The sequence below is a fragment of the Protopterus annectens genome, chromosome 3.part0 (genome assembly GCF_019279795.1).
Source record: "Protopterus annectens isolate FY-2018-M chromosome 3.part0, PAN1.0, whole genome shotgun sequence".
In the NCBI taxonomy this organism is placed as follows: Eukaryota; Metazoa; Chordata; order Ceratodontiformes; family Protopteridae; genus Protopterus; species Protopterus annectens.
In genome coordinates, this window is record NC_056731.1 from 1569029978 (window position 1) to 1569057733 (window position 27756).

The 27756-nt window shown below is 41.5% G+C and overlaps 1 protein-coding gene across 1 annotated transcript in view; it reads left to right on the plus strand.

Annotated features, from left to right (window-relative positions):
• Positions 1-27756, plus strand: part of LOC122797128 — a 189236-nt gene that overhangs the window by 93674 nt on the left and 67806 nt on the right. Inside the window, exons 2-3 of the mRNA XM_044065925.1 lie at positions 14641-14868; positions 14973-15093. Coding sequence (XP_043921860.1) covers positions 14641-14868; positions 14973-15093 — 349 coding nt within the window. The remainder of the gene's footprint in view (positions 1-14640; positions 14869-14972; positions 15094-27756) is intronic.

A 27756-nucleotide genomic window follows, 5' to 3' on the forward strand; every position in this document is an offset into this window, starting at 1 on the left:
TAATCAATATTCTTTAATCCCTTTCCTTTGACTCTCAAGATGTTAAATGGTTCAGCTCCTACCTTAGCAACAGGCAACAGGCAGTTCTCTGGGAAAATCAAATTTCATCTGTTCTGCCAGTCACCCTCGGAGCCCCTCAAGGCTCTATTCTTGGACCACTACTTTTCTCATTATTTATCAATGACCTCCACATAGCAATTCCTTAAGCCACCTGCATTCAATATGCAGATGATTCAACACTTGTATGCTCAGCAAACTCCCCATCTGAACTTTATTCTCTTACTCAAAAAGTTTTTAATACTGTAGAAACATGGTTTACAAAGTGCTGTCTCCTCCTTAATGCCAAAAAAAACAAACTCCTTCTCTTTTCCACCACTACCAAGTCCTCCCCCTTAGATTTCTTAGTCTCTTCCAGTAATGGCACTGTCATATTCCCTGACTCTACTACTAAACTGTTAGGAATAAGCATTGACAACTACCTTACCTATGATCACCATATAAATAACACCATTAAAACAGTAAACAGAAAAATAGGCTCCTTATATAAAATAAAACCTTTCCTAACTCCACCAGCCAGAACCAGAATTGCTCATTCCCATCTAATCTCTACTCTTCTGTATGCCTCACCTATTTATACCAACCTAAAGAAACATAATCTCAACAAACTAGCAACTTCCTACAACAACATCGCCAGATTTGCCACTGGCAATCCCTTTAGAACCCACCACTGTTTGAATCTTCGGCAACTAGACTGGCTTGAATTCCAAAACCAACTGACAATCTCTCAACTTACGATTGCCCACAAAATATTTTATCAACCCAACGCTACCCCTATACTCTCCAATCTCCTTATCCCCTATAAAAGTCTGAATTCCCTACGTTCTAATAGCAAACTCCTCGCAACCATTATAAAATCTAACAACATGGCTGGTGACTCTCTGTTTACTAACACAGCAGGAAAAACTGGAACTTGCTACCTACTGAACTAACCCTAATCACATCCTTGCCTCTCTTTAAACAAAAACTTAAAAAACACCTCAAAATTCACTGGTTATGCCCCTGTAACAACCCCGACTAACCACCCCCTCCACCCTCTCCCCACCTCTGTACTTTATTTCACATTCCTTACAAACTTCAAAACTTTTAAATTCTTATACTTGCAAGTAAGTCTTGCCCTGTTTCAAACTCTAATCTATATTCTACTGAATAACATTCTACTAGAAGTGAAAACTTCCTTATGTATCTTACTGTGCTACATTCTATTGTTGATTTTCCAAGTATATATTATTTACTGATGCTTTTTCAAGTGTAAATACTTTTATTATGTTATAATTTTTGCTGTATTTTTTTATCAATCCTTTCTTTTAACATGTAATTACATTTTAATTTTTTTTATATCTTGCTGGAGCTTTTCTCCCCGGGCCTCTACTGAAAATGGAAATATATCCAGCTAGACCAGCCCGGTTAACAAATGTAAAATAAAATAAAATAAATAAATTAAATATTTTTAAACCCTTTTCAACTGTGGCTGGTTTATGTAGAGATAAATTAAGTTCTAGAGTACATTGCATGCTTATAAGTGATCCTGTAATAAGCCATTCCAATAAGCCTTGATTGCTTAGTTACACTACTTTTGGATAATAATACTGCACAATAATAATTGGACACCCTTTTCAGGGCCTTTGGGTAGCTGATAATTATTAGCTGATGGTGGCAGGAATTACTACCATATAGTCTGGGTATAAGGGCACAGCTGGAGAATCTCTGTCAGCCTTTCCTAGGAGTGTCTGTGAAGTTGTATAAGTATTTATCTCAAAGTGTGTGTGTGTGTGTGTGTGTGTGTGTGTGTGTGTGTGTGTGTGTGTGTGTGTCGGCTACTTGGGCAGGGACACGAAGCACTGGTAGGGCAGAGAGGGTACTGGAGGTTAGCTTGCCAGCTACGCTGAGATCTGGACCCTATAGCTGTGCCAGTGGGCAGTCTTATTGGGGACCTGGAGAGCAAGGGAGCAACCAGCTCCAAACTGACTGTGATCTCTGTGTGCTCTTAAGGGAAATTGCACTTTATTGTGTGTATTTGGTATCCTTTTCTCCAATATGAGATGCCCTCTCTGGTGTTAGTGGTGAGGATTGAGGCTCCTTGATTGCTGGGCCCAGGCACGGGCTTCACATATTAATTGGTGGCAATGGTGGGATATCCACATCACATATTAATTAGTTGGCAAATACTAATTGGCTTGCAGTGGTGTGGGTAAAGTGACTCCTGTAGCTTATGTACAGTGATCTCTGAAAGTGTTTTGTACTCTAAAACAGCCACATAGTGAATACTCAGAATTCAGATCACAATTGTTTTATTTCTTTTGTTAGCGTAGTTAGTCAGGGTAAGCAGGCAGCATGTCAGCAGAGGAGTATGGAAAGCTGACAAGGAGCCAGCTGGTGAAGATTTGCCTGGCTAGGGGACTGGTGCATGGAAACCTGACTAAGGCAGACCTGATTGCAGCCTTGGTCACAGCTGCATCAGAAAACAGCATCCAGTAGGACAATCAGACTGGCAGTGGAGATACAATATCCTCAGAGAATGGACAGCTCAACCTTTCTGCGAAGGACAATCAGACTGGCAGTGGAGATACAATATCCTTGGAGAATGGACAGCTCAACCTTTCTTCAGTGGACTTAAAAATCCAGCTGGAGCTAAAGAGACTTGAGTTGGAGGCCAGGCGTTTGGAGACAGAAGCCGAAGAAAAGGAGCATCAGAGGAGGCATGAGAGGGAAAAGCTGACTCTTCGCCAGAGTCATGGAGGTAATGGGAAAGGGAGTAACTGTACCCCAGAAGCACAACAGGTCAGTAAATTCCTTCTGCAATTTAAAGAGGGGGATAATTTTGATAGTTTCATTCATATGTTTGAGAGGGTATGCAAACAGTATAGTGTTGATCAAAGGCTCTGGGTACGGTTCCTGACCCCCTTACTCCATGGGAAAGCTGTAACTTTTTGGTCAAAAATGCCTGACACTGTCTGTTTTGATTATACTGCTGTAAAAAAATGTCTTTTAAAATGTTTTAAGCTAACACCTGAAATGTATAGGAAAAAGTTTTGTGATCACATACGCAAGGTAGATGAAAGTGTATGTGAATATGTTGCTGAACTAAGCACTTATTTTCATAGCTGGGTGAGTGGATGTCAGGTCACCACTTCTGAAGGGCTGGCAGATCTTTTGGTGAGGGAACAAGCCCTTAGCACTTTGCCTGAGGACAAGAGGATCTGGTTAGCTGATAGACAATGTGCTACTTCAGATGAGTTGGGGAAGAAGGGAGACCTATACCTGGCAAGCAGGACAGCCCTGCACAGGAAGGGGAACCCCAGTACTGCTCATGGGTCTAAAGGAACCCATGGTGGGCAGCACAGACTGTCCCAACAGAATCTGCCAGTAGCAGGGGAAGCCACTAGACTAGGTACTTGTCCAGGAGCTAGGGTTAAATGTTTTGAATGCAACCAGTGGGGCCATGTGGCATACAGGTGTCCACGGAGGCAAGATGGGAAACCAAAGGTGAGGGAGCCAGTAAGTGGGAAAGACAAAATGCCAATAGTAGGTTGTCGTGAGACAACAGGGTTACTAAACTACCATCCTGCAGATGTTCTGAGAGGGAAGGATTTGGATGAGGCAGTACCATGTGCTTATGCAGTTACATGCGGTCAGGCTTGGAGAGAAGCATGTGGGTCTGGTAGCCTGGGGGAGACCCAGAGAGACTGCATACTTGCAGCCAGGACTGGTGAGGTGGTTACTTCAGGAAGGGAGCTACTTTGTAGCAGTGAGACTGAATGTGAGCCACAGCTGCTTGTGGGTACTGATGTTCCCTTGGACAGAGTGACTGCAAAGGTAGAGGTGAGTAGTAGTATCCAGGCTGACAGTGAGGCACCACTAACAGAGGATGCCAGACTTCCTGTGGAAGGGGAGCTGGGAAGGGTTACAAGGAGAGAGTTGAGACAGGCTCAGCTCTCAGACCCTACATTGCAAGACCTGAGGCAGGTAGCTAGGGATGCACCTGATTCTCAAGGAAAGGGGGAATCTGTATACTGGGACAAAGGGGTACTATATAAAGAGTGGACCCCTGAGGGAGGGCTAGAAGGTGAGAGAGTACAGCAGTTGATAGTGCCTAGAGCCTACTGTCTGGAGCTTCTAGCCATTGCCCATACTATTCCCTTTGCAGGTCATATGGGCATACAACCTACAAAGAGGCATATTATGCAGAACTTATATTGGCCTGACATTTCCAGAGATGTAACAGGGTACTGCAGGACCTGTGGCAGTGCCAAAAGGTAGGCAAAGCAGGAGACAAGGTGAGAGCTCCTTTGATGCCTTTGCCTGTGATTGAGGAGCCATTTCAGAGGGTAGCTGTGGATATTGTGGGTTCTCTGAGTACCCCAACTTCCACAGGGAAAAAGTATATCCTGGTGGTAGTGGATTATGCTACACTATACCCTGAGGCAGTGGCTTTCTCCTCCACTGAAGCAGAGAAGGTGACAAATGCTCTGTTAGAGATTTTTAGCAGGGTGGGTTTCCCAAAAGAAATACTGTCTGACAGAGGTGCTGATTTCATGTCAGACCTGCTGGCTTGTCTGTGGAAGTCCTGTGGAGTGAAGCACATGAAGACCACCCCCAACCATCCCCAGACTAATGGTCTTGTTGAGAGGTTAAACTCTACAATCAAGTCCATGCTACGGGCATTTGCAGATCAGTTTAAGAGGGAGTGGGACAAATATTTGTCCCATCTGTTGTTTGTTTACAATGAGGTTCCCCAGGAATCCACAGGGTTGTCACCCTTTGAGTTGCTGTATGGGCATAGGGTGAGGGGACCTCTAGATTTAATTCGAGATGAGTGGGAAGGTGAGTGTGAGTCTCAGAAGGAGTCTGTTGTGGCATACATCCTAATCCTCAGCACAAGGCTCAGGGAACTCATGGGTTTGGCCCAGGAGAACCTGGCAGAAGCCCAACAACAGAAAAAGGTGTGGTATGACAGGAATGCTTGAGCTAGAGAGTATGCTGTGGGGCAGCAGGTAATGGTTCTCATTCCTGTGAGACACAATAAGCTGCAAGCAGCTTGGGAGGGTCCCTACAAGGTGGTAAGAAAGGGTAAGTAATGTTAACTACATGGTGGAACTGCTAGGCAGATGGCAGGGGCACAAATTGTACCATGTTAACATGATGAAACCTTACCATGATAGGGAGGCCTTTTGCTGAGTATTTGCAGAGGATTCCAGGAGTCTGAGGGAGATCTGAGGACTGGTCTCCTCAGTGAGGCTTGGGCTGACACCTCAGTGGATGGGGTAGCAATATCCCAGCAGCAATCTCCCACCCACATTCGAGAAATCTGAGCAGTATTGCAGGAATTTGGGCACATGTTCACTGGGAAATCAGGGTGCACCCACATTGTGCAGCACCAGGTGGATACAGGACCCCAAAGGCCTATTAGGCAGCCCCTCGTAGAGTGCCTGAGAGAGTCAGACAGACTCTGAGGGAACAGCTACAGGAGATGTTGGAACTAGGGGTGATTCAAGAGTCCAACAGTCCCTGGGCTTCAAAAAAGTGGTGCTGGTGCCAAAGAAGGATGGCAGCAGCAGGTTCTGTGTGGATTACAGGACATTAAATAGTCATACAGAGTCAGATGCTTACCCCATGCCTAGGACAGACGAGGCCATAGAGCAGCTGGATGGGGCTAGGTATCTTACAACCATTGATCTTACCAAGGGGTACTGGCAGGTGCCCTTAACTCCCAGTGCTAGAGAGAAGTCAGCCTTTGTGACTCCTTTTAGCTTGTATGAGTTCACAAAGATACCCTTTGGGATGAAGAATGCCCCAACGACTTTCTAGAGGCTGGTAGATTATATCCTAGTAGGAGCTGGAGGGTTTATCTTTGCTTACCTAGATGATATTGCCATCTACAGCCATTCCTGGCAAGAGCATCTTCAGCATGTCAGGGAGGTGCTGGGCAGACTACAGAGGGCAAGGTTGACCATTAAGCCAAGCAATTGTCAGGTGGGTATGGCAGAGGTTTCTTACCTAGGATATAGAGTGGGGAGTGGTAAGATAAGGCCAGAACCTGCCAAAGTGGAAGCCATTCTGGCATGGCCTACGCCTGTTACTAAAAAGCAGGTTAAGGCATTTTTAGGGACAACAGGGTACTACAGAAAGTTCGTCCCCAGTTATAGTACCTTAGCTGCTCCCCTCACAGACGTGACAAGGAAGAACAGGCCAGACAAGGTAGTGTGGATCCCAGCATGTGAGCAGTCATTCCAGAAGCTTAAAGAAGCTTTGCGAGGATCCCCCATGTTAGCCAGTCCAGACTACAGCAAAGAATTTGTTGTACAGGTAGATGCTTCAAACCATGGGGTGGGAGCTGTACTTAGCCAGATTTCTTCAGAGAGGGAAGAGCACTCAGTGATTTATCTCAGTTGTAGGCTCCAACCCAGGGGGGAATGCTATGCAGCTGTAGAAAAGGACTGTCTAGCCATAGTGTGGGCACTGCAGAAACTTCAGCCTTATTTGTATGGAAGGAAATTCAATGTTATGACAGATCACAACCCCCTAACATGGTGAAACAGAGCCAGCCAGCAAAATGCTGCTAAGATGGAGCCTGGGGTTGCAAGCATATGACATGTCAGTGCAGCACCACAGTGGGATTAGCAATGCCAATGCAGATGGGCTCTCAAGACAGGGAATGGTGTAAGGTATACTCAGATAGACCTAACCCTGTCAAGCAGCGTTTCTCAAGGGTCACTTACAAAACTAGCTTGAGTTTTCCAGGGGGGAGGGATGTGAAGATTGGGTAGAGATGGGTGAAGGCTGCCAGCCTAGCCAAATAGAATTTGACACATAATTCTGGCATTTGTAAATATAAATGTAAAATACAGGCTTGTTTCTTAAATGAAAGAAAATACTGTAAAATGTTGAACTTCAAGACTGTAGCAACATTGCCATCTGCTGTAAGGAAAACTAAGTCAAGCATTTCAAATCTTTTTTTGAAGTTAAAATTATTTCAAATTTATCCTTTGATCTCTAGAGCTTGGAGTCAGTCTGTCTGGGATTGTGCATTCTTTCTATTGTTTTAACTTAAGGAATAATAATAGAGTGCACATGCAAAACGTCTTTTATTGTTGTAGCTTCATGAGCAGGTGTTCGCTTGCTAAATAATGAAGCCTGTTGGCCTGGGAACCCCAGGCTAAGTGTCAAAATGATGTAATGTGTATACTGGGAAACTTAAGTGTCAAAAATGATGTAATCTGGGAGGGCCCAGCAGAAATGTTTGTTAGTGATTGTAAAAAGTATTCAACTCAGCAATGCCTTATGCTCTATGTAAGTAAGTTACTTTAGAAGTATGCTTTCTTGTAGCAATAGCTAGGAATTAGAAAAAATTAGACTGTTTTCTGTCATGTCAGAACTGTACTACTGAATTATTTTAAACTTGTGTGTGATCTCTGAACTGTTGAACGGCACTATGGTATAGTAGTATTGTCTTGTGTTTTTTAGTATGTATTATTAAATATTTTTAAACCCTTTTCAACTCTGGCTGGTTTATGTAGGAATAAATTAAGCTCTAGAGTACATTGCATGCTTATAAGTGATCCTTTAATAAGCCCTTCCAATAAGCCTTGATTGCTTAGTTACACTACTATTTGATAATAATATTGCACAGTAATAATTGGACACCCTTTTAAGGGCCTTTGGGTAGCTGATAATTATTAGTTGGTTGTGGCAGGAATTACTACTATATAGTCTGGGTATAGGGGCACAGCTGGAGAATCTGTGTCAGCCTTTCTCAGGAGTGTCTGTGAAGTTGTATAAATATTTATCTCAAAGTGTGTGTGTGTGTGTGTGTGTGTGTGTGTGTGTGTGTGTGTGTGTATGTGTGTGTGTGTGTGTGTGTGTGTGTGTGTGTGTGTGTGTGTGTGTGTGTGTGTGTGTGTCAGCTACCTGAGCAGGGTGATGAAGCACTGGTTGGACAGAGAGGGTACTGGAGTTTAGCTTGCCAGTTAGGCTGAGACCTGGACCCTATAGCTGTGCCAGTGGGGAAACTTATTGGGGACCTGGAGAGCAAGGGAGCAACCAGCCCCAGACTGACTGTGATCTCTGTGTGCTCTTAAGGGAAATTGTACTTTACTGTGTGCATGTGTTATCCTTTTCTCCTATATGAGACGCTCTCTCTGGTGTTATTGGTGAGAATTGAGGCTTCTTAATTGCTGGGCCAGGGCTCAGGCGTCACACTGTCCATCACCATTGCAAATAAGAAAGAGCTCAGAGCTGATCCTTGATTTAATCCCACCTCCACCTTAAATGTATCTGTCACTCCCACTGCAGATCTAACCGCTGTCACACTACCCTTGTGCATATCCTGTACCACTCTTACATACTTCTCTGCCACTCCTGACTTACTCATACAATACCACAACTCCTCTCTAAGCACCCTGTCATGTGTTTTCTCTAAGTCCACAAAAACACAATGCAACTCCTTCTGGCCTCCTCTGTACTTCTCCATCAAGACTCTCAGAGCAAACATCGCATCTGTAGTGCTCTTTCCTGGCATGAAACCATACTGCTGATGACTAATCATCACCTCCCTTCTTAACCTAGCTTCTACTACTCTTTCCCATAATTTCTTGCTGTGACTGATCAATTTTATCCCTCTGTAGTTACTACAGCTCTGCACATCACCTTTATTCTTAAAAATCGGTACCAAAACACTTTTTCTCCACTTCTCAGGCATCCTCTCACTTTCCAAGATTTCATTAAACAATCTGGTTAAACATTCCACTGCCATTTCTCCTAAACACCTCCAAGCTTCCACAGGTATGTCATCTGGACCAACAGCCTTTCCATTCTTCATCCTGTTCATATCTATCCTTACTTCCTCCTTGCTAATCCACTAAACTTCCTGATTCACTATCCCCACATCATCCAACCTTCTCTCTCTTTCATTCTCTTCATTCATCAGCCCCTCAGAGTACCCTTTCCATCTGTTCAACACATTCTCCTCGCTTGTGAAAATGTTTCCCTCATTATCCTTTATCACCCTTACTTGCTGCACATCTTTCCTAGCTTGGTCCCTCTGTCTAGCCAATCGGTACAGGTCCTTTTCTCCCTCCTTAGTGTCCATCCTTTCATACATCTCTCCATACGGCTTATCCTTAGCCTTTGCCACCTCTCTGTTTGCCTTGCACCTCATCTCCTTATACTCCTGCCTACTTTCTTCATCTCTCTGACAATCCCACTTCTTCTTCGCCAACCTCTTTCTCTGTATACTCTCCTGTACTTCCTCATTCCACCACCAGGTCTCCTTGTCCTCCTTCCTCTGTCCAGATGTCACATCAAGCACCTTTCTAGCAGTCTCCCTTACTAGCTCTGCTGTAATTACCCAGCTGTTCAGTAACTCTTTACTGCCACCCAGTGCCTGTCTTAACTCTTCTCTGAACTCCACATCACAATCACCCTTTTTCAATTTCCACCATTTGATCCTTGGTGCTGCCCTCACACTCCTCCTCCTCTTCTTGATCACCAACGTCATTCTACAGACCACCATTCTATGCTGCCTAACTACACTTTCCCCCTTCACCACTTTACAGTCTCCAATCTCCTTCAAATTGGCCCTCCTGCATAGGATATAATCCACCTGTGTGCATCTCCCTCCACTCTTGTATGTCACCCTATGCTCCTCCCTCTTGTTAAAATACGTATTCATCACAGCCATGTCCATCCTTTTTGCAAAATCTACCATCTGACCTTCTGCATTCCTTTCCTTAACACCATACCTACCCATCACTTCCTCATCCACTCTGTTCCCTTCACCAACATGCCCATTGAAATCTGCTCCAGTCACCACTCTCTCACCACTTTATCCAACTCACTCCAAATTTTTTCTTTCTCATCCATCGCACACCCAACTTGCGGGGCATATGCACTAACAACATTCATCATTACACCATCAATTTCCAACTTCATAAACATCACTCTATCTGACACTCATTTCACCTCCAAAACACTCTTGGCATACTGTTTCTTCAGGATAACCCCTACCCCATTTCTCCTCCCATCCACACCATGATAGAACAATTTGAACCCGCCTGCAGTACACCTGGCCTTACTTCCCTTCCACCTGATCTCTTGCACACACAATATATCAACCTTCCTTCTGTCCATCATATCAGCTATCTCTCTCCCTATACCAGTCATACTCCCAACATTCAAAGTTCCTACCCTCACTACCACACTCAAAACTCCTCTCTTCTTGCATTCGGGCATGCCTTCTCCCTCTTCTTCTCCTTCTCCTCCTTCGGCCAACAGTAGCCCAATTTCTGCCAGCACCCTGTTGGCTAACAGTACTGGTGGCAGTCATTGTTAACCCAGGCCTCGACCGATCCGGTATGTAATTCTGTATTGTTTTACGCATATCTCATTTGGCAAATGTTTTACGCCGGATGCCCTTCCTGACGCAACCCTCCCCATTTATCTGGGCTTGGGACCGGCACGAAAAAATGCACTGGCTTGTACATCCTCAGTGACTGGGTTTCTCTGCAAAGGAATATCTCAGAATTTTGGGTCTCATGGCATTTATGATTCTCATGATACCACTGGAAATATTCCACATGAGAAAGATATAGTGGTATCTGAAGTCTGTCTGGTCCCAGCAGCAACACCCTTTGTCTTTTTAAATCCCAGTGGTGGAGTTTGTCAGAACAGAAACAAATTGGTGGAGACTACAGATATTCTTAAAGCTAGGTCACCCCTTCTCTCTCCCTGCTCCAAGGTAGTCATTCACCACAGACACCCTGGACTTTTTTGGGAGTAGATTCAGGAGGGATAAAAGTGCAGGGAGTGTGAGACAGCAACAACAGCTGTAAGCACATAAATATCAAGGAAGTGATTGCCCTGGTGAAGGAATTCAACTCTTTGGGTCATCTTTGGTCCATGAGACCTCTTCAAGTTGTTACAGGCAATACCACAGTGGTACATCAACAAGTAGGGGGAACCAGGTCATGCCCCCTTTTGCAGAGTAATCACTTTAGCTTGGGATATAGCTTCACAGCACAGTCTCACTCTACAGTCATTCTGCATTCCATCTGTGCAAAACTCTGTTGCAGACAAGCTGAGCAGTACCAGGGCAGACCCTCACAAATGGAAACTAAATCAAGGGGTCTTCAAGATTTGATCCATCTGTAGGGAGTTCCTCAAGTAGATGTCTTTGACTCCTCTCTGAACAATCAGCCGACAAGATTCTGTTTGAGGACTCCATGCAAGAAGGTCTGAAAGACAGATACTTTTTCTTTTTCATGGACATGAATGTTCCTGTATGCTTTTTCACCCTTTCCACTAATATCCAGGGTGCTTTTGAACATTCAGAAGGAATCCCCCAAGATCATTATGGTAACTCCTTTCTGGCCCAGGCAACCTTGATTCTTCCTTCTTTTGAAAATAACCAGGGGCAATTACCGCAGGTTTCCTTATAAATTGGATCTATGCACAAAAGAATAGGGGTGTTTGATACACCCCGACATCAGTCAGCTTCATTTGACTGCATGGATGCTAAGCTCTTAATTCCTTTTAGGCACCTGTTTGCTGATGACATGCTACAGGTACTAATGGAAGCAAGAAAGCCTGGTACTAGAAAATCATATATTAGCAAGTAGAAAAGGTTTTCTAGTTGGTGCCAACAACAGACCCAGCACCCATTCAGGGCTAGTTGTTCTTTGGTTTTACAATATTTACGATTGTTACTATCCAATGGCCTTTCTTATTACTCTGTCAAGATTTATTTATCTGCCATTTCAGCATGTCTGCCCATGGAACCTCCTCTTTCAATGCAGTCTTTTGTGAAAATGTTTTTGAAAAGGGTTTGCTCAAGATCCTCCAAGTAAACATGCGCCCTCACCTTGGGATATTAATTTTGTATTAGGGAAGCTAACTCTTGCTCCATTTGAACCAGCTAATCTGGCTGAGTTGAGGTTTTTAACATGAAAAACAGTTTTACTGATTGCTCTGATCTCTGCATGAAGGATATGTGAGTTGCGAGCTCTTATGGTGAGTCAACCTTATCTCATTTTCCACAGGGAAGGGGATTCTTTGAGAACTATTCTTTCTTTTATGCCTAAAGTGGTATCCAAGTTTACTTTAAGCCAAATTGTCCATCTTCCCACTTTCATTCCTGAAACTAAAAATGAGGTAGAAAAGATACTCTGTATCTTGGCTTTCCACAGACAGCTCAGGTACTGTCTTGACAGAACTAAATCTTTAAGATCTTAGGATCAATGGATCATTTCTTGTGAGAGTAAGAAGAAGGGAACACTGTGTCAAAACGGACTTTTCAAAATGGTTGCCTAAGGCTACTACCTTTTCTTATACTCACTGTAACAAAACTATTCTAAGTAGGGGTCAAGGCCTAATCTACCATGGTCTTGGCTCCCTCAATGGCTTTTTGGAAAGGGTTGGATTCTAGAAGTGTTCTAGAAGCTGCTATTTTGTCCTTTGCACATACTTTTACAAAACACTATAAGCTTGATTCCTTTTCTAGGTCCAGGTCAGGTTTGCTAGGACCATTCTCTTGGAACTCTTGGACTCATCTCCTTCCACCTTCCAAATGTAGTAAGCTAGAATATTTTACCCATATAGCTAAGGCTACTGCAACAGAGATTAATATGTTGAACATAGTAAAGGTGTGTAAATATGTTTGAATAGTCACTGCTGCAGTATCTGCTCTGTCCAGCTCCTTTGTTTTTTTTGGTGTATTTCTTATGACAGGGTGTGGACATTTTTTTTTTGTTGTTGTTCCTAGGATTGCTCTTTCAGGGCTCAGCCTCCCTCTCTAGGGCTTGGCTCCCAAACTTATCTTTTAGTCAGCTCAGCTCAAGCTGCTTGAAAGTTTGGACACGTGAAAGGTTTCCTGAAGCTTTGGAAGCTAGTCAATTGTTATATCCTTGACAGGATATAACTCTTATAGCTAAGGCTACTGCAGCAGTGAACATTCAAACATATACCGTTATAGTAAGTTTGCTTAATATAACTGTACTTTATCCTGAATGTCTATGGCCTACCTGTTTATTTTTCCAGGCCTCAAACAGAAGACACAAATGTTTATGCAGAAATTCACATACATTAATTTTTTACAAGTTCATACCTACTCACTTTATGAATAGGAAATAAGTGCAAGTCAACTTGGTGCCCAATAAACATATTCAATAGTTATGAAATTTCTTCAGGTGCTTTTAATTTATGTAGTCCTTGCACTTTTTGGAGCACAGACTCCAAAGGTGGATTACATTCTCTCTCAGATGGTGGCAAGCTCATGTTTATTGTATTCTCATCTGTTATTTATGATTGATTTGTTGAGTCATGCTGATATTCACAAGGATGGTGATAACATCTGCCCAGCTTCGACAATAGTCTCTTGTATGGCAAACAGATGTTATGTGATCAGGCCTTACAAGTGTACTTTGAGGTGCCATAAAACATAACTGTGTCAAGAGGCAGGAAGCAGAAACTAAAGGGTGCATTTTCAGAACATGCACTGCACTGAACTATTCTGTATGTACTCTTATGACCTGCTGTTATATACATACAGGTAACATAAGACATTGCATCCAGGGAGGGAGTGGTTCATGTGTCAGTTTTAGTAGTTCCACTTTCCTTCCTCTGCAGTTATACAGTACAGGGGGTGATGTTCTCACATATTTATGATAGACATTCATGTGGGATTATGTTTTATGGTGGTCAGTGCATATCAGTACAGCACAAGATATAATCAGTTTACAGAAAGCATAAAGTGCTCTAAATTCAGCTTGTTTAATCAGTACGCATTCTGTAGTGTGAGCCTAGTTTCCCTCTCAAATTGCCTGGTATACGAACTGGTGCCATTCAGTGGGATAAATATGGGATTTCAGCAAAATATTCTGTTTTAGGTGCTGTTTAGAATGCTCATCATAAAGTCACAGAAGTGCCCTCAACCCATACTAAAATGCGTTATTTATATTTTAGCTGTTTCTGTTCCCTACGGGAAAATGTGCTTAGGTTAATCCCCACTGGTCCTGTAGCCATTAATTTTTTTATTATTTATTTTGATTCTGACCTAATTTTTCACTTTCCTTACTACAACCTGCTTGTGCTCTGTATATTTAGTTGCGTACATAGCTTCTTGCAGGCTATTACTTTGGCAGGAGAGTTCCTCTGACAGAAAGGAAGAGTATATTTGTTATGTTACTAACTGGGTTTGCTGTCGCTTTTCATGAAAGAATAAGGAAGGTGATGTATACCTTTCTCTTTTCCCACATACAAGCAATTTCAAATGCACACTCTGAACCTATCTAATGCAAAGGTGTAGTTTTATACTGATCTGTTTTTTTAGCATTGCATAAAATGTTATAATTGTTTTGTTACTGTAATGCCTCTCTGTACTGCTCCAGTTAAAACGTTCTACAGATTTCCCTGAACTGTGCTATTTCCTAATATCTTACATAAAATTAAACCCTTGTGTGCTTACTGGGACCACCTACTTAATAAATTGAAATAAGTATCATACAACAAATAACCTTTTAGTACAATGCTTTCTTTGTTATTTTTAAGGTTTTCCATTTTTATGCCATGTTTCCTTTCTTCTTCTTGCAGGCTTTCCATACAGCTAAGAGGACAGTGCCAAGTATTCTGTATATCCCAGGGATTGATTATTTCTGGAAATCTGCAGCACCTCGTTTACAAAGTTTGTTCATAAGACTTGTAAGAGACATAGATCCATCACTGCCACTTTTATTGCTGGCAACATGTGATTCAGATCCATTTGTGCCACTTCTGTTGCTGACAGTACGTGAGTCAGATGGTGAGGAGTTGCCCAAACAGGTAAAGTGTTCTGTTTTCAAATGATAAAATGCTCTTAATGTTTGCTTAATTTAGTCAAGTATGTAATGCATTTTCATCTTCAAAAATACCTTTTCTGTCAGTAGATTGCGGATCCCTTTCCAGAAACAGAACATCCCTGTATTTTTAAGGTTGAGTTGCCCAGCAAAGAAGAAAGAGAAGTGTTTTTCCAACAGTTACTTGGACTACCTCCATCTAATAAAACAGGTTTGTTTAATTTAATAGCTATAATAGGTTGTAGAGGTGTGGAGATCAAATGATAAAGTTTTCTTATAGAAGAAGTGAATAGAAAGTGTGAACAAATTCAAGTATATGAGGGTAGCAGGTAAGGCAGCTTGACTAAAGAGTAGAGAATGCTCAGTAGTTCACTTGATGCAGGTAAAGTGGTGAAGATCCAGTTATAGCTCTCCTGTCCAGTCCTGATTGTGGTGCTCTGAATCTATTCCAGGTACATTTGATGTAGATGATTTCTGATTTCATCTGTGGGCATCCATTTGCCTCTTCTTCATGTAGCCAGTCAGTGTCCTTAAAAAGATACATAAATCTGTTATTAGGATATGGAAACTGTTTTTTTGGAAGGGAAAATAGAAAGTGGCCAAAAGAAAGAAAAATCCTCTAACATGGAATGTCATCAGTCTGTACCTGTGCTGAGTCAGACTCTTCCTTTTTTTCTTGGGCTACTGAATTATACTGACTGTATAATCATAAAATAGATGGCATTACAAAATTGGCACTGACTTCACTACAAAGGGGTAGACAGGAACAATACATGAAGGACATGTGCTTACTGGGATCCAGCTGTACATTACAAGATCCAAGGTAGGGAGTTGACTGGTATATGATGATTTTTATGTTATTATTGCCAGATGAGTAACCCTGTAGTGCATTATGCATCACCTTGTAGCTTTCCTTTGAGCCCAGTTTACTAGGTACTAAAAGGTAGTACATTTGTACATAAAGCACAGCATCATATGTTGGGCTGCATGGTGCTAAATGAGATATTGTCCTTCTCATAGCTTTGAGGTTTGTGTTCAGTTCTGAGTTCCAGTCACTGTCTGTGTGGAGTTGACATGTTCTCGCCTTATCTGTGCAAGTTTTCTCCATGTAACTTAGTTTCCTTTCAGCTTTTAAAAAGATGCTATTTGACTGGCTTTATGAAATTGTGCATGTGTTTTGCTTTTACCTTTAATGTTGTAGCCCAGATTGTGCCTGAGAAAGGTCTATGAACCAGCTGTCTTTCCTAGTTAACAAATGTTTAATAAAAATAGAATTCCATGTGACAGAACTAAAAAAGTATTGCACTATGATGCAAAACACTGACTTTGTAAAATAGATCTGGATGTATTAGAAACATTCAGTATGTAGTTCCTTTAATGGTAAGACCCAGCTGGCCATGACAACATAATTTCAAGTGGCAGTCCTGTGTACGTTTACCAGAAATGAGGAGGTGCCCAGACTACATGTACATTAAAAGTGTGGTGCCTTCCCCTGAGCTGAAGTGTAAACTTTGGGGATCATATTTTGTATCCAAGCAGTTATAGATGTTCATCATGAGATCACTGCTGCAGTAGCCTAAAACAATGTGGGATTTCCTGCCAAGGACTGGCCCTCCTGACCAGCTGTCCAAAGCTTTAGAGCTGAATCTGAATCTCCCTGGTTAGCTCCAACCACAAACTAATTATCTTGGAAATCCACATCCCTCCCACCCCCCCAGCAAAGGTAGCCACCATGGAAAACTTCTCCAAAGCTAACTTTGGGATTCTAAAAACAGAGGTGACTAACTTCACGGCACCCATGCAAATGGAGAATAGTTGCGTGATTGCAGAATCATTCACCAATGCACTGTACGAACATGAACATGTACACAAATGCATGGATCTCGCCATACCCAATAGAACCAAGACATTCTCCTCCAAAAAAAGGAAGGCAATCTGGTGGTCCCCTGCCATAAACAAACTCTACAACAGAAGGAGGAAACTGATGTAGAATAAGGTGAAGTCCCAGGACTGGAAAAACTCCCTTATTTGCCTCAACAAAAGTTGAGATTCCTCATCAAGTCCTCTAAAGCTAGGTATGAAAACAGAATTGCAGCAGATAGTAAAGACAACCACAAGGACTTCTATAGTTATGTAAAGAATCTCCATGGCAATACCCAAATTTGCTTTGAGCTACTGCACAATGGTACCTCCTATACCGAGCCAGCATATATTGCCAGTATACTGGCCAACAGATTCAGTGCCAACTTTACCCCCCCCCCCCCCAAAGGACCAATCACAATGCCAGTAGATTGCCAGGCACCCAATATTATTGTTGCACAGGTTAAAACAGCACTGTCTAAGGCCAAGAATACAGCTTCTATAGGATCTGACAATATCCTTGGTTGTGTTCTACATGAACTACAGAGTGAACTGGTACCTCACCTGTGTGCTCTGTTCAATCACAGCCTCACCTCAGGCTTTGTCCCTGCCAAATGGCACACTGCTACAGTTATCCCTCTTCACAAAGGAGGAGTGACTACAGACCCTGGGAACTATCGCCCCATTAGCCTGACGAGTCTGATATGCAGAGCTATGGAAAAACATCATCATGGACCTAATCAACAAGGATATAGGGAATCTCAAACTCCGGATCCCACACATTTTGGTTTTGTGAAGGTTAGCTCATGCCTGCTCAACTTGGTCGACTTCTTTGAGTCAGTCAACAGAGCTGTGGATGAAGGCAAGACGGTCCATACAGCCTATCTTGATCTGGCCAAGGATTTTGATACCATTCCCCACTCAGGAATCATAGAAAAACTCACTAAGCTTGGCATCAACCCCTATATCACTAGGTAGGTTGCAAACTGGCTCACAAATAGAACCAACAGTGTGAAAGTAGCTGAATCCAGGTCAGACTGCCGATTAGTCACGAGTGGAGTCCCACAGGGTTCGGTCCTGGGTCCTCTCCTGTTTGGTGTCTACTTCTCTGAAGTCCAGGCCAACACGAAGGGACTCTGGCTGACAAAGTTCACAGATGATTGCAAGTTGGGAGCTATTATTAACTCAAAAGAAAAATACAACAGCACGTAGGGCAATTGCACGGCTCACCAACCATCCAATGTAGAACAAAAATACACAGAGCCAGCAAACAGTGTCCAAAGTAATGTAATGAATATTAGGTCATTACAGAAAAAACAAACCGGTTTCGGCAGGAAACCACAGCCTTCATCAGTGTTGGTTACATACATAATGGTGAACAAAGGTATATATACCCCCACATATAAAATCATTATTGATTAATTGAGTTCAATCAGAGATTTTCATTAAGACCAGGTGGGAATAATCCCCCTAGTTTAATTATCCACTTTTTTTCTTTAGTATTTAGAATGGAGTGTAAACCAATTTTATTTTGCTTACTGCCTACTATTTTATCAATGATAGTGAAAGTGAATTTGGCAGAAGCATGTTCTAAGTGATGTTTGTACAGAGCATTATTTAGCCTTTTGTTCTTAATGTTACTGATATGTTCCGAAATCCTGATTTTGAGTGGTCTAGATGTTTGTCCTACATAAAATGAGCCACAATGACACAACCTCTGTACAAACATCACTTAGAACATGCTTCTGCCAAATTCACTTTCACTATCATTCATTACATTACTTTGGACACTGTTTGCTGGCTCTGTGTATTTTTGTTCTCTATTATTAACTCCCCAAGTGATGTTAACATCCTACAGAATGGCCTCACTGAGACCAACGACTGGTGTCAGAACCATGGCCTTAAGCTCAATGCCAAAAAAGGTATTGTCATCCCCTTTGGGAAAAACCCGGTTCCCATGAATTACCACACTGATGGTAGTCCACTGAACACAGAAGATGTTATAAGAGATCTGGGAACACAGGTTGACAGCAACCTCTCTTTTGATCACCACATTGCCACTGTGATCAGAAAGTCCTACTATGTGGCACATCTCATTACTAAGGGTTTTGCATCAAGGAAGAAAGAGGTCATTGTCTCCCTCTACTCTTTCCTCATTAGGCCAATCATCGAGTACAATTGGCATGTACCTCACTAGACACCTGCAACAACAGGCCACAAAAGTACCTCACAAAGAGGATCCTAGGCCGTAAACATGTGTCCTGTATGGACAGACTCAAAAAACTCCAGCTATTCTCTGTCTCATATCACCTACTTAGAGGCGATCTCTGCTTGACTTACAAAGCCATGTCTAACCCAGCTCTGTTAGAAATGCTACATCTAAAGAAATTCCAATCCCTCAGCACCACATTCTCCGGAGACCTCAACCTCATTACCACAATTAACAGAACATGCTGGAGGGGCAGGTTCATAACTCACAGACTGCCCAAGCTATGGAACAGACTTCCCATACATGTCAAGCAGAGCACCTCGCTGACCCTCTTCAAGGGAAATCCTGATGAATGTATGGGAAACAGACAGTTCACCCTGGGGATAACACCAATGGCTCTACTCGGCAAAGGCACTGGGAACTAAGGTCGTGTGACACTATGCCAGGGTATTCCTATGGCTAGGCTTGTAAAGGCCCCAAGGTCATTAACCTATGAACCTATGAATCTACACACACCAGCCACTGGTATGCATGATGAATGCAGAGAAAATTAGTGGCTAGGGGGCCAAACCTTCAGAACTTTCTTGCTGCTGAAGAGTGTCCTCCTGCAGGCTTCAGAGATTGAAAGCTTGCTACCTCTTCCTCTAAGATGAGTAGATAAGTTCTCCATAGGTGATTACTTTCCACTTATTTTTATTTTTTTAAAAATAAATGTTTTGTGCAGTATTTTAATTTAGGACATTTCTGCCCTTTGGACTACCTGACCCAAGAGAAAGTTTCCTCAGAGCTTAAGTTGTATGGGTGCTCTGCTCTTGGTGAATTCCTGTGTAAAACTGTGTTTTTCTTAGGAAAAAGAAAATACTTTACTTTAGTGTTTTGCTAGTGGGACCTGTTCTTTAGTCGTCAGATTGTTTGTTTGTGATGTTTTCCCAAAAAAATGTATTTTTCTATCAACAATTGAGACCAATCCGTCTCATCTCCTTTAACCACTTATTAGACACTATGCTTTACCGTAAACTGATCCTTAGCCCTGTGAGGATTCTGTAACATTTTGGGGAATTTTAGTGACATTTATGAGGAAAAGTGTTGTGAGGACCTAGGGCAGTGGTATCCAACCTTTTCAGTTTGAGGGCCACTTACCTTACCTGGAGAGGCTCGGAGGGGGGGGGGGGCATATTACCATATTGAAGATGTGTTTACTTTTTATAGACTCCACAGCTAGTGGTGCATCTCAGTCACAGAACAAAAAAAATACTGCTGGTTTCAGAATCACATCTGTATTCTTGCCAGACTGGAAACAAGCTTACAACCTGAGAAATTTACAGCTAGTATCCTTGCTACAATAGCGCAAATGTAATGGTGCAAATATGCATATTAGTTTTAAAAATGTTATAACTACTCAAATCCAAGTGAAGTTTTAGCAAAAAGCATACAACAAATGTCAAAAGTCAGAATAAAAAGCTGTTATAATGTGTTACTTGCAAGACCACAGTTAATGAGATGTCTGACATTGCTGTGCCAACTGTTGAAGTGGCAATGTAAGGTGTATCTGCCAGATGTGCATCTGTGCTAACAAATGTAGATTTGCTTTTCACATTCTTCATTTTAGACAAGTGTTGCCAAAATGTCCAGTAAACAACAAAGATAATATTTGTAGAAGACTATGCTATTTCATATCATTTGCTATGATACTTGGATATATTTCTGCAGAAACAAGTACTATAGATTTGTAGAAATTCAGAAGAATGTTGTCTGTGAAGGCTTTCTTAAGTCACTGTTCTAAAGCTCAATGAGTTGCAACTGCGTGGTATCAGGAGTAGTGCACAGATCAACAGTAAATCGGTCTCCAAATGCTGAATAGCAATGGGAAGGGCATCAGCTAGATTTGCAGTGTGACATTTACTCAATAATTTCTGTGTTGCTGGTCTTCTTCCTGTTAATCTCCATCTCCCAGATCCAAACTTCAGTTCATTTCCAATGTACTCCTAATTCTTCTAGTCAACTCTTGTGCTTTTCTCTGTCTCTCATGCATTATCCTTTGAAATAATGGAAACAATTTCACTGGCAAGCCTGTCTATTTGTTAAGATCTACTCTTTCTACTGGTAGATTTGCATCTTTACTAGTACATGTCTTTGCTGCTTTCTCATAACCAGATTTGGAGCATACACACTGTGTGCCCTTTCAGTTAACAGTTTATGCTATGGAATACCAGTCCAGCTTCTTACCTGTGCCTTCATTAAATTAATACAGTCTTTTCCTTCTAGTTTCTGCCATGCAGCAGAAAATCTCAGATCTTCCCAGTGTGCTCTGACCTCTAATTCTACCATTTTTGAAACATCTCTTCTTGAACAGTCTCATATTGAGCCAGCCTTTTCTTCATTTTGACCTCTGATTTTTGCAGTTTTATTAGTTCATCTGATATCTATTTAAAGCTTCTTCTGTTTATTTCCAGCTTTTTGTTATTTGAGTTGATATACTCCTTCAGTGTTTCATGCATTTCAATCAGGTGTGAACACATTTGACTTATTTTTTTTTCCTCTAGTTTACTGGAAGCCATGTCTTGCACCAAAACTGGAGCTTGAACTGCTTTTTGATGAACAGCTGCAGGATTCTTCCCAGTCAGTGTTTTCTCTTCATCTTTTCTAGTTGATTTTCTTTCAGACTGTCTTAGTTTCTTCTTTGCTGGCATCTTTGCAGTATACTTACTAGCCAGTAACTGAATTTACTAAAAGTGAGAAAGTTAAGGACCTTTGTCTTTCATTTTCTTTTTTCACACTAGAAGAGCTGAAGTTAAGCTGTTGATCAGTGTGCAGCCAGCTTGGAAAAATTCTACCCCGGATTGTTAGTAGCTGGGGAATCTGTCCCATCCATTGAGTCTGATGGAAGAAACAACATTGGATACGAAAGTTATGTATTTACCATAATTCTAGATCTGTGTTGCCTTCTTCTGTCCATCTGAACCTTACCTCCCTCTGCCCCCTTTATCTAATTGTCAGAAAATGTCTCTTGTCTGGCGAATATGACCTCTCCAAGGCTTTGTCAAGTATTCAGCCTTGTGCTGGGGTTTTCACCCTTCTCACTGTTTTATTAATTCCACCTTTTAGTGGTTTTGGTAGAAGTATAAGCTACAAGTGGGCAAACTTGATCTGAAATATTGTAGGGACAATAGGGAATTATGGGCAGGGCTGGAACTGAGACCTGGTTCCAAGAGCCTGAAAATGACACCTGTGTCAGCTCCAGTCAGGCCTGATAACACATCCATTAAGCCAGATAAGAGAAGACAACATAGATTTAGCTTTCTGTGGCAGGGCTATCCACTCAGCAGTGTAAACCTTGGCCCTAGGTGATTGTCACTGTTGAAGTGACACCCCGACCCCATGTGCAAAAATGGGAAAAAAGGAGTTCTGGATGGCTGTATGGATGGATTTAACATTATGGTAAGTACATAACTTTCATTTACCTCTCATCTCTCTTTTTTAATGGTTTTACATTTAAAGGATGTTATCATCACATTCCTGTAGCACTAGACTTCAAATGCTCTTTAAGGTTTCTTGTGTCTGGATCACACTTAGAGATGTTCATCACATTAATCACTGCTGCAGTAGCCTTTGCTTTAACTGTACGGGTTATATCCTGCCAAGTATACAACATGTGGCCATCTTCCAGAGCTTTGGAGCACCTTCCATAGGCACAAACTGCCAGGCAGCTTGAACTTAGCTGAGTAGAATACAATTTGGGGTGCGAAGCACTTCAGAGTTTTACTGCCACTGAAGAGTACTCTTCTGAGGCTTTTGAGAATTGACGGTCAGCTTGTTCTTTTCCTTTGCTGTGCAGATAAGTTACCTTTGGGGGGAAAACTTCCATTTTCTTATTTGTGTTGCTGTTTTATCACGTTCATCTAAAGGAAAGTTATTTTAAAGCTGGGAGTGTTGTGTTTTAACAAACTGTCACAGATTATAATGCACTTTTAAACAGAGCACTTGTTTTTTTCTGTCAGAATGCAATACCCATCCCTAGGGAAGCTGCTGCTGCCATAAGTAACATGGTTGTCCCCATTTTACTTTTATGGTGCTGGCATAGTATTTTAAAGTTTTTTTTTACCGTGTTATTTGGACAAAAAGGAACTTTTATAGGCTGGTAGTTTTTACCAGCATTTGCTGCTGCTCTTCCCCAGGAAAGGGGCACACTTTTTGTCTTGACCATGAAACAGACTACCTGTCCCATGGTTGGTCCTTCGTCCAGCCACAAAAAGAAAAAAATAAGCAAACAGCCTTTGCCAGCACAGCACGCTAGCAACTTGCCTCAGCTTCAGGTGGGTGACCCTGGTGTGGCCATTTGTTGTACCTCATACTGCTCTTGCTTTACTCCAAATATCTCTGGCATAGCATCTACAGTCACTATGGACTGGGGGGGGGGGGTAACCATGTCCTCTGAGGCTGTTGGGGTCCCCTCAGTGAGCAAGGGAGAACCAATCTTGTTGGTCCTCGGAGAGGGGAACAGGAAAGTTTTGCCTGTTGTGTCAGAATTTTGTACCCATCCCTGGGAAAGCTGCTGCCATTAGTAACACTGTTGTCCCCATTTTTCCTGTCAAGAAGAAGCAGAAAGCCAAGCATGATTCTACTTCTCCTCAGATTTCTTTGGATAGGAGGAGTCTACTGGGTCTGGCTCAGGGTTTAATTCAGGCTATCGTTCCTTCTGATAAAGTAGTTTCTGATAAAAGAAAGAGCAATACCTTTTTTCCTGAAGAGATTCAACATTCTGAATCTGAACTGGAAGATGAAGGGATGGATATAGGGTTTTTCCTCAAGATTTCTGCTTCATATTCAATGGAGAGCACCATTTCTGATTCTCCCTGTGGGAGTTTCCCTTTCTCTGATATTTTTGTTTGAATGTGCGATTGTTTTCAATGGGAGAACACTGAGGCTTTTCCCTCCCTCAAAAACTACTATGAGTTGTTACAGAATTATTTTCCAGATCCTACACACATTCCTCCTGTTCTGTTTGTTTTACAAGATGTGTGTATTACACCTGCTATTTTCCTGATAGCCAAACACCTGTCCCTAAAATGGCAGATTAAATGTACAAAGTCCCTCAGTCTTTTAAATTTTTATACACTATTCCCAAACCTGACTCACTGTTGATAAGCACTTAGCCGGTTCCAATACTACTTTTTCTGATAAGGATAGGAAAATTATTGATAGTTAAGAGGAAAACAGTGTATACTTCTATAAACTTTCAGTTTAAGAATTTTGAATTGTCAGACTCATATTTTAAAATTTGTTCTGACTAATTGCGAAAGTATGAGGAATCTTTTATCTGCTTTTCTTCTTGTGAAGAAATATCTGCTTGAAATAACTTAGTTTCTTCTATTGCACATGTCACTTCTCATTATTTACTATGTGCATAACTGTGCTGATACTTCTTCCAGGACTATGGCCGTTGGAATTGCTTTAAGGAAGTCTGCATGGCTGCATTCTCAGAACCTCCCAATTAATGTTAAAATTAGATTTTAAATTCACCCTTGCATAGAGATTTAGTATATGGTCCCTCTTCTGCAGAGGTGATCGAAAAGTGGGTTGAAAATTGCAAGCTGATTTTTTTCACCTGTCCTTTTCCAAATTTTCCAACAGATTTTCTAGCTCCTCGTCCAATTTTGGCAAAAAGCAGAATAAGTAGTCTCAACAAGATACAGACAAACAGACATTTAAGAAGAAATGGCAAGGGTATTCCAAAAATAAGTCTCAAATCTCCTAAATATAGGGCAGTCCAAGAAGTCTGAATAACTAGTCAAAATACCTTGTGTCCCCTCCTACCCTGGTTCCTTTTTTCCTTCAGAAAGTCTGAATCTCCATTTTTCTTCTTTGGCAACAAATTGTTTCAGACAAATGGGTTCTAAAAGTCATTCATCAAGGTTACAGATGGCTGTGGGAGGAAATTCCTTCATTCACAGAGGTCATTAGTCATCCTACAGATCAGATTCTTTTGTTTCTTCCAGTTCTTTATCACATGCTGCCCCAGAGAGTGATAGAATGACTTTGTCCTCATTCTTGTTCTTTTGTGGGGGAAGGGTATTCAAGGATGTTTTTAGTGCCAAAGAAAGAGAATGCTTGAAGACCAGTTCTGGATCTTCCTTTCCTAAACCTGATTGTAATAGTGCTCAAAATGATGTCACTTCATGGTGTTTTACTTCTTTCTCTTTCAAGATTCCTGGTAACACTGGACTTAAAATATGCATATAATCAAATCCCTATTCATTCAGACTTCAGACGTTGCTTAAGATTTTGTGTGACTAGATCACATTAACAGTTCTCTGTCTATCACTGCACCAAAGGTGTTTTCAAAGAATCCAGCTCTTATAGCTCATTGCAGGCTAGGGGGTATTCATATTTTTCCATACTTGGACAACTTGCTTATCTTTGCAGAGTCTTTGTTAATGTGTCAGGTGTCTCTATCTTGAGTGAGAAATCTCTTTCACAAGCTGGGATTCCAAAATTCAAAAGTTTTTCTTGACTCATTCACATAATATTGTGTTCTTGGAATGTATACTAGACACCTCCGTTCAAAGAGCTTTTCTTCCACAGGAAAAATAGATCTATATCTAGTTGTAAACTTTTCCACTCAGACTTCGGTCATTGCAGTGGAATACTTCAGGATTTGGGTCTCATGACATTTATGATTCTCATGATACCCCTGTCAAGACTTACACATGAGAAAAATACAGTGGTATCTGAAGTCTATGTGGTCCCAATACCACACCCTTTATCTTTTCAAATCTCAGTGGTGAGGTTTGTCAGAAGATAAATCATTTGGTCAAGACAACAGACATCCTTAAATCCAGGTCTTCTGTTCTGCCTCTCACCACAGATACCTCAGACTTTACTTGGGAAGCAATTTCATGATGGACAAAAGTGCAGAAGCGTGGGACACTAAGGACAGAGACAAGCACATGAATATCAAGGAGATGTTTGACCTAGTGAAGTCACTTAACTCTCTAAACCATCTTTGGTCCTGGGGACCTCTTCAAGTGGTTACATTCAGTACCACATTCATGTGGTGCACATCAACAAGCAAGTGAGAACCAGGTCATACCCCTTTGCAGTCTAACCACATTAGCTTGGGATATAGCTTCACAATCTCAACCTACAGGCATCCTACATTCTTTCAGACCAGAATTATGTGGCATACAAACTGATCAGGTGATCAGGACCAGGGCAGATCCTCACAAATGTACATCTTCTCTGAATAATCAATTGGCATGATCAAGGCCTACTCTACCATGGCCTTGCCTTCATCTTTGGCTTTTTGGAAAGGGTTGGATTCTAGAAATTTTCGTTCTACTCGATCCTCTGCACATACTTTACAAAGCACAATAAGCTTGATTCCTTCTTTAGGTCCTGGTCAGGCATTAGCTGGCCAGCATCTTAGATATTATCGTAACCTGGTGAATAAAGAAACAAAATGTTTAATTAAAATTTTCCATGCCACATGTACATGGAAAATAAAAGTGCTGTACAAAGCTCAATATTGTATTCACCTTAGCTGTGACAGTAATAATACACAGTCAAATTGTACAAGTCAAATAGATTATTATACAAATTGACAGCTTCCATTATCACGACATATGCGTAGTTCTTTTACAAGTTGGCCAACTAATGCAATTCAGTGTGCTTAGATTCAAAGTTAGCATTCAATGTTTAAAGTATTCGATCCTTTCGCCTTGATATTATGTGGTTTGATGTAGTGATTGTTCGATCATTTAAAATAGATCCGTTTGGCTGTAACTGTAGTATTTTTTGTTACTTAAATAATTGCCTCTGGACTCCCAGATGTAGTTAGTTTTAACAGAGCTACTGCTGTGATTGTGTGCTCTGCCTGGCTTTAATTGGAGTCTAAAAATCCCAGGTTTGCACACCTTTACTTCTCAGACTAGTGTTTCAGGAGAAAATGCAAAAGTCTTGTTTAATTCCTTCCCACAGAATTAATTTCCTACAGTGTGTCTTAGATTCCTCAATTCAAAGAGTATTTAATCTGCAGGGGGGAAAAAAAAGCTCTGTATAGATATATATTCTTGAGCTTTTCTACTCTGTCCAAGGCCTCAGCAAGGGAATGCTTCATGCTACTGGATTTCATGGCATACATGATTCTGATGATTCCTCTAGCCAGACTTTGCATGAGAAAAATTCAGTTGTACCCAAAATCAGTATGGTCCTAACTTCGCCATCCTCTGACATTCCAGGTTTCTGTTTTGGGATTTATATAAAAGAAACTCCTTTAGTGGAGAGACTATATTTATTTGAATCCAGGTTTTCCACTTTCTTTTCTAGCTCCATCTCAGTCTGCAACTACAGACTCTTCAGACTTTGCTTGGGGAGCAGTGTATATGGGTGTAATAGTGCAGGTTATATGAAATAAAAAGGACAGACCAAATCACATAAACATAAAAGCAATGTTGGCAGTAATCAATGCGCTTAACTCTGTCAGTCATATATGATCAGTGGGACTGTTTTCAACAGTTGTGTTATGACAACATGATAATGTAGTACATAAACAAACAAAGGAGAACTGGAGCTTAACTTCTGTGCAGACTTGCCATAGTAGCATGGGATATATCTTTTCAGCATATTCTCACTCTGTGGTCATCTTACTTCTTGGCATCGCAACATTTTATGGCGGACAAGCTGAATACGGTAAGGACAAAACCTCATAAATGGAAATTGATTCAGGTGGTCTTCCAGGAATTGTTCCATCTGTGGAGAACACCTCAGACAGATCTCTTTGTTTCCATTCACAACAATCAACTGGCA